The sequence below is a fragment of the Vanellus vanellus genome, assembly GCF_965231255.1.
Source record: "Vanellus vanellus genome assembly, contig: HAP1_SCAFFOLD_386, whole genome shotgun sequence".
NCBI classification, from domain to species: Eukaryota; Metazoa; Chordata; class Aves; order Charadriiformes; family Charadriidae; genus Vanellus; species Vanellus vanellus.
The window spans coordinates 57367-75807 of record NW_028128834.1 but is presented as its reverse complement, the minus strand read 5'-3'; the positions used below and the strand labels follow the sequence as shown (position 1 = coordinate 75807).

The 18441-nt window shown below is 47.8% G+C and overlaps 1 protein-coding gene across 1 annotated transcript; it reads right to left on the bottom strand.

Moving 5' to 3' along the window:
- Positions 1-15084: 15084 nt before the first annotated feature.
- On the bottom strand, positions 15085-17470 carry LOC309684018 (E3 ubiquitin-protein ligase RBBP6-like; the record flags this gene model as incomplete). Its single annotated transcript, XM_082499984.1, has 3 exons — positions 17245-17470; positions 15795-15894; positions 15085-15217 (listed from the first exon to the last, which is right to left on the bottom strand). The coding sequence occupies exons 1-3, from the start codon at positions 17408-17410 to the stop codon at positions 15085-15087; spliced, it is 399 nt and encodes a 132-aa protein (XP_082356110.1). The 5' UTR covers positions 17411-17470.
- Positions 17471-18441: the final 971 nt, after the last annotated feature.

Genomic DNA, 18441 nt, shown 5'->3' with positions numbered 1-18441 from the left:
TGATTTTTCCCACGGCTGTGGGAGTCGAGCGAGTGGCTGCGTGGTTCTTTGTTGCTGGCTGAGGCCAAACCATGAGAGATTACAGCACCGCTGCAGCCCACCCCCAAACGGCGGCTGCCCCCCCCTCCCCGGCTAGCTCCTCTTATAGCAGGGCATGGGTCATGTGGTATGGAATACCTGCCTCCCCTGCCGGCTCCTTGGGGAAATTAACCCCGTCCTTGCTGGAACCAGGACAGTAGCCTTAAGATGGCATATAAAGAATGAAGAATTGTAACACGGGGTCCTTCTCAGGCTCCCAGCTGAGAGGGGCCCTTTATGGCCAGAAATAAAAAGGGGGTTTAGCTCGTGTGTACGTCGGCTGCCTTCTTTCCTGTACCCACGCATGAACTAGAAGAGAAGTGCCAGCAAATCCATTTTGGCAAAAGTTCAGGTCAACATTTAAACAGTCAAAATTCTGAATAGTTATGCTGACCCTTAGATACTGATGGTATCTCTCTTTGATATGTAACTAAGCACATTCCCTCCTACCCACAGTCTTTCCTCCCAGCCTCACAGCTCTCCTCCGTAAGAGAAACTGCACACCAAAACACCCGTGACTTTCTCAAACTCTTCACTGCCCCATCTGAGTCAAGGGACAGGATCTCCTAAAGCCTCGTTCACAGGTACTGCCCTGAAAACCCCCCACTGCTTCTCTACTAGTGCACAAAGGCATTAGGAAGAGTTGTGTTTCTACGTCAACGGACACAGTTTCTGAAATTAGACAAATAGTTTTAAATGAGGATAAGCCCTTTGCCTTGCATCTGGCAACCAACAGGGAGGTGGACCCGGCACATCAGACCAGTGCCAGGCACAAAACACCACCCTAGGCACAGGGAAAGCACAACAAGTCAGATGTGGTAGTCAATAACGACAACAAATGGCTCTTCCTATCACTTCTCTCTACGATCAGCTGAGTTCTTTTAGCCAGGCACAGAAACTGGAAGTGATTTCTTCTTCTTTTGCTGAAGTAGACTTTAGAGAAGATATTGTCAAAGACAGTATCTTCATCCTCAAGAGACACATCTCACTGGAGTGTTTCTCACGTTCTCTCCTCTACTCTAAAGGGCGCCCACTTAAGATCCGTTTGAGTTACATTACCGGTAAGCATACACCGCTACCAGACGTTTTTCTAGACTGAAGGCTGACAGCAGGGTACAAGCACAGTCCTTTCTGGACATCTCACTCCTGGGTAGGAATCTTAGAGGCTTAGAAATCCGGAGCTAAGGACTGCGTGAAGTCACCACCACGAGCAGACGGTCAAACCCAAAGCATCTAGAACACACAGAGAAACCTCCACCATTTTTTCAGCAATGCTTCAAGTCATGCCATACTCAGGCCGGGACTTTACAAAATGTCACTAAACTTAATGATAGTAGCCTCTTTGCAGGTTGCTTACGCAAAAGCAAGAAACCAAAAAGCCACCTACCCCTGGAGAAACCCTTGTCCTTCTGTGTGGCTGGTGTCTTCACAGGGCTCTTCCTCCAAACAGGAGAAATGACCATGAATTTGGCATTCGGAAGTACACTTAGTCCTTTGGCAGACATTGCTTACAAGCCAGAAGTCCTCTCACCCCGCCCCAGAAGTGCCCGTTAGTCGTCTGGCAGTCATTCTCCATGAACCCCAAGTCCTCCACACCTACCTACCTACCTACCGACTCTCCAGAAATGAGTCGGACCGCAGCAGAATTGACACTGCCTGACCTGCAGTAGACGTATCAGGCCAGAAATGACAGTTTCAAGAAAGAAAAGACAACCCAATTGAACAGAGCAGCAAAAAATCAACCAGAAGAAACACTGGACAAATTACACAAAAATCAAAACCCTAAACAGACAAACGAGCTGTAAAAGGATCTCCCACAAAAAAAAGACCACACAGAACACGCTGATGCGGATGGTGGCTGGATGCGGCCTTTCCTCTATAGAGAGGCACTTCCCAAGAGCTGGATCTCTCACTGGGGCACTGGGAAGCCCTCCTCGGGCCTGGATGCCTGAGAAACCGCTCTGCGCTGCTGCATATCTCACCAAAATGAGAGGGGTGGAGGAAGGCTGCTTTGGTGGCCTCCAAGAGAATCAGCTCACCTGGGCTGCTCTGCGGCCACCGGGCACTTCTGCTGTCAGGTGGGGCTCAGCATTGCTCTGCAATCAGCCGTCACCTCCCTGCAGGACGCTCTCTAGCACAAGGTACATCTCTCCTTAGTCTCCCTGGGGACAAAGATCGAAGGGAGGGATGGGGTTTGCTTGGCCCCGTTCCCAGGGTGCCACAAGAGAGACCTGCCACCCCCAAATCATCTGTGTGTTGCGGACACTACATATGAACTGCAGACATGGGTCAGAACAGCCTTGGGGAGCAGACGAGCCATTCTGCAGTGCCCCTGGTGCTGGCAGAAAGCAGAGCTGGAGTCCAGGGCAGCCAGTGGTGGGGCCCTGCAGGGTGCAGCGCCTGCAGGAATGCCCGGCTCCTTAAGCCTCGGCCCCAGGGCTGCAGCTCGGGGCCGGCACCGGTTGGGGCTTTGCTGGGAAAAAACAGGCGAGGGTGACCCTGACACTCAGCACGCGTACCGGGTCCCACTAACCTGTCCCTCTGCCTATCACCACCACGGGGTGCAGGAAGCAGTTCTGCTGGTCCTGGCGTGGTCCTGAGCCATGTCTCAACAGAGGAGTCTTTAACCAGAGGGCCTAAAAAGAGGAAAAGTTGCCCAGAATTAGGCTGCGCTTAAGTCTTTGCAGGCAGTATGGTTTTTTGAGCTACACGGTGGTGCCGCTCCTGGGGAGCGCTCAAGAAACGGGGTGGCTGCCTCTACCTGCAGGCAGGCAGTGGAGTGTGTGCAACAGAAGCAAGTGCCGGGTTGTGCGGCTGTGGAATGGGTTTGGTTTTCAACTGTGCCCACCCTGGTATGCCGGGTTCCTTTTCCCTTGCAGGTGGTATTTAGAGCTTAAACGATATTTTTTTAAAAAAGCAAAACCAACAAGCAAATAGACAGAAAATGACTGTTTTTCTTTTCCCCCTCCACCGCTCTCCCCTTCCCCGCATCTCTTTCCCACTCTACCCCTCTGCCCTCTCCTCACCAGGATGGTTGCTCCCTCCCCTTCCCTGCCCAGCTCCCCCCTGCTCTCCCCTCCCGCTGTCCCTCTCCCCTCCCTCTGTCCTCTCCTGCCCCTCTCCAGCCACCCCATCGCCCTGTCCCACCCCTCTCTGCCGCTCTCCCCCTCTCTCCTGCTCCTCCTGCCGGCCCCGCCGGGGCTCCGGGGCCTGGCCCTGGGCCGGGGCAGCCCCGAGGAGGCAGCCAGGGGGGCTGTAGGGGGGCGGGGGACAGAGGGCAGGAAGTGGCGCCGCAGGGCATGCTGGGAGCTGTAGTCCCGGGGCACGGGGCTGCCCAGCGGCCATGTTCCTTCCCGGGCCCCGCCGGCAGCTCTCATGGCCCCACAGGCCGCTGCCGGGCTGCCCTGTCGGTCTCGGGAGGCGCAGTCCCTGCTCCAGCTGCCACTGGGCTGAGGTGAGGGGTGGGGCCACCCGGGGGTGGCGGGGCAGCCCCAAAGCGCCCGCAGTGATGGGGTCCCAGTCAGCTTGAGCCGGGCCTGGACGCGGCAGCCCCGGGAGGGACCTGCATCTGGCTCAGGCTGAAGTTGAAGAGAGCAGAAGAAGCTGAAGCAGCTGGAGAAGGACATGAAGGGCATGCTGCCCCCAGCTGCAGACAAGAGACAGCCAGCCGTTCCAGCTGAGGCAGGGTTCGTAAAATTCTGCCGGCAGCACGGAGAGCAGGACCTGCGTTGCGTCCTGGGCCCTTGGGGCTGTGTCGCCCCTGTGCTGCGTCCGGATCCCTCCCTGTGCCTGTGCTCCCCGAGCCTTTCCTTCGCTGGTGTCACTCTTTTGCTTCCCTGTACCTCTCCTCATCTGGCTAGTCTTGTATCCTGCTTCCTGCCCCTGCTCTAGTCTCCAGCCCCTCTCTTTCTCTGGCATGCTACCTGTCCCTTTTTTCTTCTTGCTCTTCCTCTCCGTTTTCCTCTTTTTCTCTTCCTCTCTCTCTGTCCTGAAGCACTTTGCTGTTTTCTCATTCTCTGCCTCTTTGTCCCGCTCTGCATCCCCCTGTGGTTAACAGTCTCTCTGGCCTCTTCCCTCTCCTGCTTTTTCTCTCTCTGCCTGTATGTCTCACTCCCCGTACCCGTCCTCCTTGTGGTCTCTCTCCTTCCTCCTCCTCATCATAGAATCATAGAGTTGTTTAGGTTGGAAGGAACTTTAAAGACTGTCTCATTCCAACCCCCCTGCCCTGGCCAGGGACACCTCCCACTAGACCAGGTTGCTCAAAGCCCCATCCAGCCTGGCCTTGAACACCTCTGGGATGGAGCTTCCACAGCTCCTCTGGGCAACCTCGTCCAGTGTCTTACCACCCTCAGAGTGCAACATTTCTTCCTACTATTTAATCTAAGTCTCCCTTATTACACTTTGAAGACATTACCCCTTGCCGTGTCACTCCATGCCATTGTACAAAGTCCCTCCCCAGCTTTCTTGTAGGTGCCCTTCAGATATTGGAAGGCTGCTATAAGGTCTCCCCAGAGCCTTCTCCTCTCCCGGCTGAACAACCCTAACTCTCTCAGCCTGTCCTCATAGGAGAGGTGCTCCAGCCCTCTGATCATCTTTGGGACCTCCTCTGGGCCCGCTCCAACAGGTCCATGTCTTTCCAATGTTGGGGGCTCCAGAGCTGGACGCAGTACTAATGCAGGGGAAGAATTCAAGGGAATAGACTCAGAGCAGACTCTGGGGAAAGAAGAGCTGCATGCAGAAGATGTGTGTAGATTGCAACCTCACTTCACTTAATCGGTCCTTCTCTCCACGTTTAGGAAAGCACACGCAACATTACTGTATTGAGAACAACCAAGTTCCTGAAAATGTGCCTTTGGAGAGGAACACCCAGATCCGGAAGAAGAGAACTTCTCTTCATTGCCATTGCGAGCCTTACCACAAGATTCAAGCTTCCTTCTTCTCAGAACATTTTGTGCCTAGTTCTGTGGAAAAACAGGCCCATGTTCTCTCATGGCAGGCACAGCCTCTCTCCTTTTGTGGTTCTTCAAACACAAAGCAGACCTTAGGAAAGCTCTCGATTGGAGTACTCTACAGGAATACTGAAGTACTGCCTCCAGTCAGTCAAGGGGAAACAATATATCCATGACGCTTGTGTGGCGTTAAGGGGCCAAGTAGTTTTGGCAGAAAATAAACCCCCTTGCGTTCTAACACTCCTCACCGAGGTGGGAGGCTAGGTGCGGCTAGGTTTAAATTCTGAGTGATGCCCAATTCACCACTATCAGCCCAGGCGCGTTTGATATATTAAACTGTTACGGTTCTGAATACACTAATAGAGGACTGCACCTTCAGCCCAGTTGTGCTCATGAACTAACACGGCCACGCTTCGGTCGCGTTCAATGAGAAACCCAAACGACTAGCTGCCTACACAGTACAGTTTATTTAGACAACAGATACACAAGTTCTTTTGGATTGCCCGTGATAGTGACTGTCTGCAAAGCATGTGCGAATGCTAAAGATGCTAGCAATATAGCTCGGTTAGAAAAGCGCTAAGTTATAAAACCGCTCTGTATAGAGATTTCTAAGTTTCCGGGGGAAGCACTTGGTATCGCCAAGTGTTTGAATCTTACCCACAAGCATCCTCATTGCGGGGGAAGAGAGGCTCAGCCCGTCGACTGGTCCCAGAAGTCCACGACGGTGTCTTCCCTCTCATCCCCCTTTTCTTGGGCTATTTTTATACTATTTTTTATCTTCAAGGTGGAGTTTGAGCGACTCTAGTCATACATACTTTCATTATGATTGGAGTAAAATTTTCCCGCCTCGCATTTAAAGGTACAGTTGACGAAAAATTCAGGGCGCAGACTCAAGGAGGAGTGGTCGCACCTTGGAGGCGCCTAGCTTTTGGGATGGAGGTGTGTTTTGGTATTATAATGACACTCTAATGAGCAAAGTTCAGTAAAGGACAGTATTTCATCAAAAAAATGGCAGATTGTTGGCTCAGGGTAACAAGTAGGCGGTTTATCAGTTCTATAAGACCTTCGAGGGCTCCAGTTGGTCCCCAAGTTCCCATTTTATCCCAAAGTTTTAGCCGCAGTGTCTCCACTCTGCTCCATCCTTCGCACTGCTTTCCTTCCGTGGTACCATCTCGTTCCCATGCTTTCCGGATTATCACAGGGTTTGGCCTTGGAGTCTCCACCCCACTCCACTCCCCGTGTTGCTTTGTAAGCAATATTGTACAGGGAATCACAGATGTAGCGGATTCTTCAGCTACCAGCTGCGGCTGTATGTTACCCTAGAAGCATTTTGCGTTTATACCTTTCCTTAATGCGTGGACAATGCTGTATTATTGATCATTTTTAGTAATCATTCCACAACTTGTATACAACCCTAGGGTAATACTGCAGAAGAATTGAAAAAATACCCAACAAAACAAACCCCCTAAAAAAAACCCCAAACCCCAAACTCCAGAATCGACAGTCAATGTATTAACTGCCATTTCAGACAGAAGCCTAAACAGAAACTGACATAAAGTAAGGGGGCAGAAAATAGGAGGGAAAGGGTAATGTCACTGCTGGAGTGCTACATTTACATTACAGTGGTTTCCTAAAACCCAAGAGCTTGGCGAAACTGAAGATTGAGCCAGGAGAGATGACAGTTGTGCTTGGCGGCCATAAAACAACGGGCACGGCTCTCTGCATTTCTGCAGCCTCTAAGGACAAAGAGCAACTAGGGATCCTGGCGGTTACTGACATAGTAATACTCAACCAAATACAAATACATAGTAATACTAAACCAAATACGTAGTAACACTAAACAAAGTACAGTAAACCAAATACAAATACATAGCAATACTAAACCAAATACATAGTAACGTTAAAAGTACAGTAATCCAAATACAAATACATAGTAATACTAAACCAAATACTTAGTAACACTAAACAAAGTACAGTAAGCCAAATACAAATACATAGTAATACTAAACCAAAAAGCATCCGCTTTCATAGAAATCCATCTGAAAAAGGTCCTAAGTGCTTATCCTTTGCTTCTTGAAGGGAGAGTCTCTTCTAACATCTGCTGCTGTAACTGGCTCTCTCGGTTTTCTCACACCTTCTAACAACTCAGCCTTGCAAAATCCCTCCTTCTCATCCCCTCTTCTTCTCTTGCGGTGTTTGTTCTGCATATTTTCCGGTCTTGACGTGGGGTAGGTATATGAATTGGAGTAAAATGAAGCACTACAGGGAGACTTGGACCTTTAAAAAAACACAACACAAAAGCAGTAAATGAAAGTATTTTTTTCCTCCCAAGTTTGGTTTGGTTTGGGTTTTGTTCCTCTCCATATGCTTTTGCGCAAACTTTCAGCTGCTGACAGCGCTACTGCAAACTGAAGAACGTGATCGCATGTAAATGTTTCTGCTTCCAAGACAGAACAGCTGCTGCTTTGTAAGTGTAAAAGCATACAGGAAGGGTAAGTCTGTTTCCACTCGCTTCTAGCACACGAGCTACCATCGCTGTTGATTGATTTAAGGCGCTGTGCACTGGCCTCTACTGGTATGTGAACGCACACGTTTCACCACTGGGCAACCACGTGCAGTGCAAACCCTTTTTGTTGCAGTAAGATGCAAGAAGAGAACTCTTAACGTCTACAGTGCACTATCAAACATCAAGAAAACACAATTCAGCCTGAAGACAGTCAACCTCAATTTTAAAATGCCAGCTTAGGCTATTGAACTTCAATCCTTATTTGGCAATTTGTACAGGATGCAAAATACTTGTACTGCAATCCTACGTGCAGCACTATTTAACCAACACTTCTGCCCAGCTGTTCTAGCAAACTTTAGCACATAATCGCTCACACCAAGGATAGTGACGGCATTTCAAGAAACGTGCTACCTAAAGGCATCTCTAAACTCAGCCTCTAGTACTATGACTCAATGCCGTTACTCGAGGAAAGATACTGGCAGCATTACTAATAGAGAGCGATTCAGACTCCTGCCCAAGTGATTTTGGGGATAGAAGACATCAGCTAGCCTGAGATTTGTCTTCACGAGTTTTTCTTGCATTCTTTTTTTAAAGAACCCTTTCACAGTATTCCTCATATGTTCATTGGCACCATTCCTCCTCTCAAAGTCCTTCAGGGGAGCTGGAGGCACGGGCACAGAGACCGGTGGTGATGCTGGCAGTGTTGGGGCTCGAGTCCCGCTCTCTATTGGGAAATCAATTTCTTCAGCTCTCTTCAGCAGTAATCAAAAGGGTGACTTTCCATCTGATCCTTTCATTATGTTTAGTTTTCACGTGAGATTATGGTTTCCTCAAAAAGCATTCATTTTTCACAGTCCTCTTTCCAATCCCGTACTGGGGTTTTATTTACAGTAACCTTACTGCATGCACAGATCCCCTCTGTTAAAGCCAATTCAAAATAAGCCGTTTAAAAATCAATTACCGCTTGTATTCTCCACAACTCTCTGTGCATACTTTTTTCATTACAAATCAGCTGCTGTGTGAGTGACACCTTATGGAATCATTTGACGGGTTACAAGAAGGAACATACTGAATTTCTGTAGAATACTTACAGTTGGCAGCCCGGTCTGCCACCTGCTGAGCAAGGTGTACTGGCTCTCCCTGGGTGACCTTTTGGAGTGGGGAGAGGAAAAAGAACAAAGATCCCATTCAGTTGATCTGCAGGTAATTTGCTTAAAGACATTCGGAAGTTGCAGTTACTTACCAGTTGTGGGTAGTGATTGTCCTTGGCGACACCTCTGTGACACCGACACCAGATGTGCCGTCACCAGAGCAGTAGGAGGTCGAACGCTGTTGGCACCACTACGAAACAAACAAACAAACAAACAAACAAGCAAATTTCTATTATTCAAAGAGTGTTTTGGAGTGCTACGTGAAAGATAAAGCTACTTCAGAGGCTGCCCGAGAGGTTCTTTTGAATTGTGATCCTTTGTGTTCAATGGTACGGCTGAGCCTGACCATCTGCTGGGCAGAGTGGCTGTTTGCATTCAAGGCATAAAGGCAAAAGGGTATAAGCCCTAAGGAATCGTACAGATTTTTCATGTAGTTTCCTGTGACCGCACTGGGTTGCACACTTAGACTGTCAGGTTTGTAAATTCCTCAAATTTACAGTGTTTCAATGTTTATTACCCAATCTGTATGCATCACTGACTACGCTGTGTATTACTGAGTAATACTCAACCATACTGAATACTGTGTATTCCTTATTCTAACATTGACGACGGAAATACTATAGAAGAAAGTAGAGCGAACACACCTGGCCAATTTTACCTATGATTGCACTTTTACACTTTTCATTAAAATATTATTCCCCCAGTACTAAAGAGAAGTTAATGCACTCAGGAAGGTTTAACATCAAGGAATGGTTTCTTTAGGAATTGCTAGCCACTTACAATCAAAGGGCTCCTGGGGAAAAAACGTTCCTCTCTCAGGGTAAACCTGTACTGAGCGACTGATAAGGGAACCAAACGGGAAATGCTTTGGAGAAAATTCTTGCATGAGGCACACTTCCAGCTTACCAAAGTGGCCTCATTCCAAGTAGAAACGAAAAAGAGAGCTCCCACAGTTATGCGGAACTGTCACTAATGTTATCTATAAATCCCTAGCAGAGAAGCTCAAGAAGAAGAATCTGACTCCAACATTTTGGTGGCTCTTATATTCATGTTGATCTACAGATTTCCTACCAAAAAGGTCCAGGAGGTGTAACGGTCATGAGCGGTGGTGGAGGTGGTGGCGCTGGCAGCTGCTGCTGCTGATTCCGCTCAGGGAGCCTTTTTGTGTAGCCAGTTCCATTGCTGAAGTTGTTGACGGCCTAGAGGCAGAAAAACATTTACAGAAAGGGAATATGAAACTTCAGCAGATAGACGAACAAACGCCTCCACAGAGTAACATTAAGACCCTGTTCTTACAAACAGTTTACCTAGAAGTCATCATGTTACCTTGCGTAGGAAGTGGTTGGCAACTAAAGCATCGGGGGAAACGTCTGTCTGGTGACACGTTGGGCATGTGTGTTCCTCCGAGTCCAGTAATGCCGTTCTAATACCTGTGTATCATTAGAGTCATCAAAGGAGGTTTAGCCAAAGTAAAGCAATTTTGGGGGTTCTCATCAAGTATAAAACAATTATATGATTGATGGGTGAAGATGGTCTTGAACTGAGCGCATGAAGCTATAGATGTTCAACAGTGTGAAAAGTTTCTCATATGCAGCAAATAACTATACAGTTTTGGTCTTTCACTAGTGTAACACTTGAAGATGTCTGCGTCTTGATGTTCTCACTAGTCTTTTTTCCACTGTCTAGTACAGGGAGAAGCCCCCAGCCTCAAGGTTCACGAATAGGTTGTCACGAACGGGTGACAAGTATTTTCGTCATCCCCTATTTCTGCTTTCAGAAAATCAGATGTGATGTTTGGAATTAACAAAGACGGGAATAACACGTACATTCGTCACAGTAACTGTTTCCGCAGCAGGGAATAACAGCGGCGTCGGTCATTATCTCTTTGCAAAGGAGACACAACAACTCCTCTGGAATAGCGTCTTCAGAGGAGGAGGAGGAAGAGGAGGAGGACGGCTCCTCTGGTAAAAAGGGAGGCTTTTCCTTCTTTCCTCGAGCATAAGCTTCCCTGGAGGGCGGGGTGGGGAAGGAAAAAAGCAAAAAGTTAAAGCTGGGTAAAGGAAAACTGTTCCAAGCTTTGCATGTTATCGGAGGAAGAAAACAGATGGAATTCTCACTCTGCATTAGCCTTCGGAGAGGTAGGCATTTAGTTTAAACTGCTTTGCCATAGCCACAGCACTAGCAGAGGGAGGGGGAACCAATTTCCTTCTGCAGAACTCTGCCATTCATTGGATCAAGTAAGAAATTAGCTCAGGTGAGAAGCATCATTTTTTGACAGCTAGAAGTCAGGTGAAATGAATCCCACCTCTCCTTTGACAGAGAGCAAATTGCAGGCGCAGGATAAACTTTGTCTCTGAGTCATTACATTTTACACATGGAAGAGCTCTATGGTACAGCGTCTACAAAAGGAGATGCGTGACAGAAGAACGGAAGTGCTACCAAGTGCATTTTCAAACAGCCACTGCTGTCAGCACACAGTAGTATTTTCTTAGTTTACAGCAACAGGAAAACTTCAGTCGGTTTCCCACATGGCATTGGATAAAAGTCAGAGGGGGGGGAGGAAATCTCAGTCCAAGAGCTATTTGTTAAACTTTGCAAGAAGCCTTTGAAACATAAATCAGAAGCCAAATGAGCTTTCCAAGAGAACGACTCCACTGTAAATACTACGGAAATGTTTGGCAGAAAGCCAGATTCTTAGCACATCGCAAGTTTAACCAAGGTCCAGGGGCATGAACAGTAGGACCACCCCGTTTTAATACTAGCAAGTATCGCAGTTTAGAAGGTTACGATACAGCAACAGTGCTTCCTCCCCCGTCACTACAGACGCTGGCCAACTCGGTTACATTGCCACTCAGGCATTTGCCCATGGTTCCTCTCGTTCCCTTTGTGCTCAGTCCAGTTCATTCCATACGTACGCGTTAATGATTGGTATTACGTATTGCCCGGTGTTTGTCAGCATGGCACCCTTTGTATTGGGATCTTTCACCTCCATCATGAAGCTCCTTGGAATTCCTGTGCTCTTTTTAATTCTGGGAAGAGGCTTAAAATTTTTGTCCTGTTAAGAAAAGAAATGCGGACATCTCTCATCTGAAGACCCACACTTAAAATGATATTTCAACGGTGATTTTAAGCAGCAAAAGCCCTTAATCCTCTCCTTTTACCTAGCCTAAGGGTTTCTCTTATTTTCCTAAACTAATAGAACCAGGATGTTGCAAAGACTTGAGCAGCGTTTTGCGCTCAAGCGACATTCTTTTGCTTAACTCCGGGTTCCGTAAGGGTTACATATCGCTTAGCTCGCCACCCGCCCCTAGAAGAGGCACAAACCCGCTCCTCCTCCAAGGCGCAATTCAGAGGGAGAGCTCGTCTTACTTACCTTCACCGTCTCTATAGATGACGGCTGCGTATACATGCGGCGAGTAACGTTACAGGGCATGAAAGCTCAGCCAGAGACGTGCGTCAATAAAACACACACATATTCAATAGGCGGGAGCAACAGAAATGCCTTGTTTTTATATGGAATACTAAAAACTGTGAACCGCCATTAAAAAGCAGTCCCCTGCAATCTTACCCCATTGGTTGGGCAGTGCTTTTTATAGTGGCCAGGTATTCCGCAACGAAAGCAGATATACGATGGTGGAGGTGGAGCCAAGGGTTTCTTCCCATAACTAAAATTTTTTGGGGAAAAGAAGAAAAAGGTATGCATGTGTCTCTCTTGTTCAAACAAACATCTCTACAACTTTTCCATAGTCTTTGAAGAAGAGATGTGACATGATCAACACTTACTTCATTGCATCGTATTCACGGCACGACTGGATCACCGTAGCTTTCATTATATCTTCTTTGGAAGCACCGGCCAGATCGTCAGTCTGTGTAACAGGGAAGTATTTGACACACATGTTAGAAACACGTTTAAGCCCACACGGCCCAAGACAGCACCGCTCACCCCATCCTGTAAAGAGCAGCACAACGCTAGCTGAGGTTGCGTGAAAACAGCTGCTTTGATCAAATACAGTTGTCCTGAAGATGTTCTGGGGAGTCCTTACGCCATCGCGTGATGTTTATGTGCCCGTTCACCCACTTGAAAAGAGCATTCTCGGGCACTCAGAACCTTTGGCTCTGTTGGTACCTCACAGAAAGGCTGGCGTAATCAATTTTCTCCCAAGTGGACTGAAGCTACGTGTCGAAAAAATTATACTATCCAGTATTTTCAAACCGATTTTTAAGCTCCGGCCTATTTGAAGGAGAAGCTATCCACCGTGCATTTAATGGGGAAAGATGCATGCAACTCTCTTTCTTTACATTTTGCAGCATTAAAAGGACACCCAGGAGTCGGGGAAGTTGTTTCTGCTTGCTGAACTTCAGCTTCAGACACAGAAGCCTGAAAAGGAATCGTGCTTTTCATAATCCCTCAGCAAGACAAGAGATTCTTTGCAGTAGAAATTTGACAATCACGTGCTCTAGGCTGTCCAAACTGCACGTTCTCCCCCGCCGGCCTAACTTCTTCATATTAGGTGAGTTAACTACAGAAAGCAAAACCTGCAGGTTTTTGTCCAGTTGGCTCTGTCCTTCTAACATGCAAATGGTACTAAAAACATTACGCAGAGCTACATCTTCCAATTATGGAAGCCAGCTGATTAAGTTAAGCAGGATTTCTTAAAACATTTTTATTACACACTAGTCCAGGTACAAGCAGGGTCCAAGGGAGTGGCTGTCAATGACTTGGACCTTCAAGTGCCCATCATTCAGATCAGCCCCTATTGGTTTGGGTTTTACATGCGTTCATTCACAAAAGCAACAAACTAGTTTCACAATTTTATTGAACGCTTGTTTCATAGACAGTTTTTTTCCAACAGTAACATAATCCAGATCGACATCTATGAAATAATTTCCATGAACATTTAGAGGAACCTTTACAGATGCTAGACTAATTTGTTGGAATCCAAACGGTTTAGAAAACACATCCAAATCCCACAAAACATTACTCGGGATAGACCAAAATTCAAATACGGCAGTTAATACACAGGAATAACAGACCCGAAGACTGTTAGCACATTGCCTCCAGGCTAAGCCAGTCTGCACTAAAGAGGTCAGAGAAAGTAACGGTTTTGAGCTGCTTGCTGTCACGTTCCCGGATTTGTCTGAAATACTGAAATTTTCTCAAAAGCTCAAACGTGTACAGAGCTTTTCACGTTTCAGAGTAAAACTTCACGTGAGTTTACCAAACCAAGGACACGATTAGGGGCAGCACTAATGCAGACCAATGTCTTTTGGTGGTTGCCTTCCAAACCTTTCCTTTTTTTCCCCCAAATGTACACATTGTGAAATGTGTCTCTCACTGCAGTGAGCGAGGGAAGAATTTACCAGTGGGAAGAGATTCTCTTGGAAATGAACTCCCGCCTTTATTTTCAGAAGAAAGAACTAGCTCCTCTGCACTAGGCGCTGCCTTCTCTCGTCTCTGTAACTGGTATTTTAATTGACTAACACTACGCCTTTTCACAAGGTGCAATCACCAGTGCTTTGCCAGGCGAAGTTACGCATCGTTGAGCAAAAAATGCAAGCAGTTCTGTAGCAAGACATGGTGTTACAACAGTTTCAGAAGGTCACGTCTGCTAATACACCACACAGACACCTTGGTATATTCCGATAAACGAGGAGGTACATTTACAGCATTTACAGGGTCTGCGTTCAAACCCATGAGTTTGTGTTGTCCACTGTATATGCAGAGTAGAATTTATGAAGTTGTGCCGCATTCAGAGAATGGATCTGTAACTCTAACGACTAGAAACTCAGAAAAAGCCACGCAATTGTCCGTGTTACAGAAATGCTTCTGGTTTGGCTGTGACAAAGCCTCCTGAAATGTCCATAACTTGCAGCCAATTAGATTCTTCTGTAAAAATTGTGTTAGTTTCCAATGCAAAATTATCGAGACGCACGAAAAGCGGTAAACAGTGTGTGAAGGGCTTCTTCTTTGTGCCTTGGAGATGAGTGATACTGCTACATGACGCTGAGGCTGATAAGGTACTCCCCTTCTTTCTTCCCAAACCGGGAACTACTCTTTACAGGATAGCATGACTTTTACCGCAGGAAACAAAAAGCACCCAAGAACCCATACAAACGTACGTATTACTAGCTCCAGACAGACAGATGTAGAACATGGCACCGAGTTCACCTGTGCAAGCCTTGAACCTGCATGATCTAAAAACGGTCCTACATCATCTGTACAACACAAAGTCATACGGGAAATAGTCCAGCATAGTCGCTGTGAAATACAATGCATGGCTAGGCACAAATACCAATATTCACATGAGAACTGTGCAAAGGATGGCATTCCTCACTTTTTACTAGGCTGAATTAAATACATTGCATTTGCAACATATACTACGTTTTACTGGAAAATAGGTCAAGTTACTGTTTGCAAAATTAATACAAGGCTCCATTGTTTAGGATTAAGTGCAGTGTGCAGAAAAAAGTGTGAGATGATTGTGTTTTTACATACTGCTTTTGATGTTCCACTCCCTGGCTCAGTTCGACTTCTAGAAGAAGAAAGAAAGGAAGGTGGTCAGAACTTAAAATAAAGCACTTGTACCCAACATAAAGCAGTGCAAAGAGATTATAAAACCTGAACATCAAAACTTTATGTTCTGATCATCTAGTGAATGTGGAAGTTCCTCCGTATACGTAAGCTCTTCTCTCTTGGTACTGAAAAGAACCCTCAAAATCACATTTCTCCTTGGTCACAAATACTCTAAGACTGACAGATGTAGAACACAGCAGTGCAAGAGGAAGTCCTGAGATCTTTTGTCTCTGCTGCGTAAGTATCAAAAAAATCAGTTCTCTGACAAAGAAATAACAAAAATGTCAACCGCACAGTCTGTAGAGCGGTGTTGCTGTGAAGGAACAGAAAGCTAACCTGCCTGCTAACCCCAGCAGGCCTCAAAATGTCAGCCTGCTTTGGGACAGGCACATTAAAATCTACCCCGTGACAACAAAAATTAAGAGCAGCTGTAACACGAGAGAGACAATGTGAGTGTCTCTGTAAAGTAACAGCCTTAAAAAACGTCAACACACTGAAACCCCTAACAAAGAACACAATGCTTTATGGATACTTACAGAACTGATGTTTTGCTGGTAGCTTTAACTCCTCCAGGGGGGATTCTTCTGACAATTACTGATGAATTCTTAGGAATCAGGGCATTGTCGTCTGTGTATTCTGAAAACAACATGAATGCAGAAAAAAAACATCAGTCAACTTGTAAGAAGGTCTCTTACTGTGTAGTTACATCGCACTTCAGAGAATCCTTTTACAGCTATGAAAGCAAAACTTTGCGTGTGACATTGCGCTGTTACCATCTCAACACTCTAACGGTACGTTTCAAGAGACCTTCAGGTTTCCTAATCGAAGACAAGCAGCGAAATCATCATTTTTTTATATAGTTTAAATGCCAACAGCAAAGTTATCTCAAAGGTGACAAAAAGAGAGTCTGCTAAGGCATGAGGTTCTTTCCGCATCTAGCTTAAGCTGCATTTGCTTCTGTTGAGGCTACAATGCCAAGAGATCTTTCGAGAAAAACAAACCACAGCAGTCTCACCTGCATAAAGCAGATACTAAGGTCTGACACGCTCGCCCTGCAGCAAAACAGGCCCTTGGCTAAAGCATGGAAGCTCTGCGCCGTGGCTTTCATAGCTGTTACCTAAAAACGATTCACCTAAAACCACCGGTGCTCAAGACTGACAGAACACAGAAGAGAGCCCGCCATCTCGCTCTATTTCTTGGAGCATCAACAACCAAACTGACCAAACTGCTCGGTTTCTGTTTCTGTTACGTTTAAACAGGAACAAAGCTGGCAGTGCTAGAACGTGGACCGCAGAAATTTGGGGGGATTTCGGTCTTGCTTTCACAAGTAGGGCAGAATTGGCTCCAACGAAAGTGGTATCTCCCTTCTTAAGCTGATCATCCAGTTTGAATTAACCACAGGGACGTGAATTCTTTCGATTCATTTTTTGCAGAGCAGACAGACTTGAACGAAATTACTGATGAAAGCAGCCTGGAAATGCCTTTCAAAACCAGCACGTGCTAGAAGCTCTCCATGCTTTGCCTTGTCTTACACCACGTTAGTCTTTTGCAGAAGCAAAACCCCAAAAAATCTGGTTAGAAATGAACGATGAAATGATGCTCAGTAGCATCTGAATGACAATGTCTTTGGTGTAGAAAAGAAGTTCTATTAAAAAGAAATCCCAGAGTATAATTCAGATACGGAGAACACTCCTGTGCAAGATGGCTTTCAAGGGTCTGCATAGATTGCAACTCACAGATACACTCTGGATCCAAAATGTTGCTGTTGAGCAGTTTCTGCAACAGCCGAAAAAACAGGTTCCCGATGCAGTGCATTAAAACAAGCTGAAGACAAAATTAAGTCACCCAAACAACTTTTTTTCTTCAAATGAGCCATCTGTTCTACTATCACTTTCACATTTCTCCACCGGCTTTCATAGAAATCTGGCAAGTGTTTTATCAGAAGATATCCTCCCATATTTCCCCGCGCCTGCCCCCCCCACGCACCTTCTTCCGTCTGGGCATTGCTGATCCTCAGGTCGCAGTGGGCCGCCTTCAGCTTCTCGCGGCCCATGATCTGGCGCCTGAGGTCTCTCAGGGAGATGTCTCGGCCCTGGAAGATCACCCTGTCATGGCGCAGCCTGGAGGCAAACTTGTAGTGGATGCAGGACATTGCCAGAGGCGGGCAGTGCCTGCTCCACAACGGCGTCTCCTGTGGCAGAGGCTGTGGCGGCCCCTGTTCCGGGCTGGGGCCTGCGGCGGCGTGGGGAAGGGCCCACCCAGGGCCCGGGGAAGGTGGTGCGGGCTGAGCCCAGCGCAGCCTCTGCTCCCTCTCTGGCAAGCTGCACTGCCAGGCCTGACCGGTCGCTATGGGCACGGGGACACCGCACGCCGCCCCCCCACGCCTCACACGCATTGTGACCAAAGGCCCGTTGCCGCCCCAGGCCACTGCTGCCCCTGCTGTCCCCCGGGCCTGTCCCCGCCCGCTCTCCTGGTGCCCCCCAAGTCTCTGGGGTCCCTGCTGTCCCCCAGGGGCCTTCACCACCCGGCGTCACCTCCCGGCAGCCCCTGGGCCAGTGCTGGCTCTCCCAACAGCCCTGGGCCCACCCTGCCACCCCCCATGCCTCTCACTGCCTGCTGGCCCTCCTGTCACCCCCCGGGCTGTCACCCCCAAGGCTGTCACCCCCGCTCTCCCCTCCTCTCCGCAGCCAGCCAAGGCCACACAGCCCGGGGCAGATGCAGCGGGCTTTGCCCTGGGGCGCCCGGCTGCCCACGCCGCAGGGCCAGCCAAGGCAGGGGACATCTCGGGGACGCTGAGTGCACCTTGGGGCAGGGACGGAGAGTTCAGCCAAAGAGGCCAATGGCCACCTACGCTCATCGCCGTAAACCAATGCACTTCCCAACCGTGGCGCACCCACACTTGCTTCAACTCTGCGGAGGAGGACGAAGGAGTCAGGAGTGAACCGTGAGCGTTCGGAGGTGCCCCAGGACGACATGTCTTGCTCTCTCCGTCACTGCAGCTGCTGCTGCAACAGCCCTAGCGCATGAAATCCTGCCCGGAATGATGCGGTCTGGCTCTGCTGACTGAGATGCTGCGGCTTGCAGACACTTCTGGGCCAAGTGGCTACTCCTTTCTGTTCATGTAAATACAATATGAAAAGCTTGCTGTGGTCTGGCAGGGCTAACGAGGGACTTGCCACGACT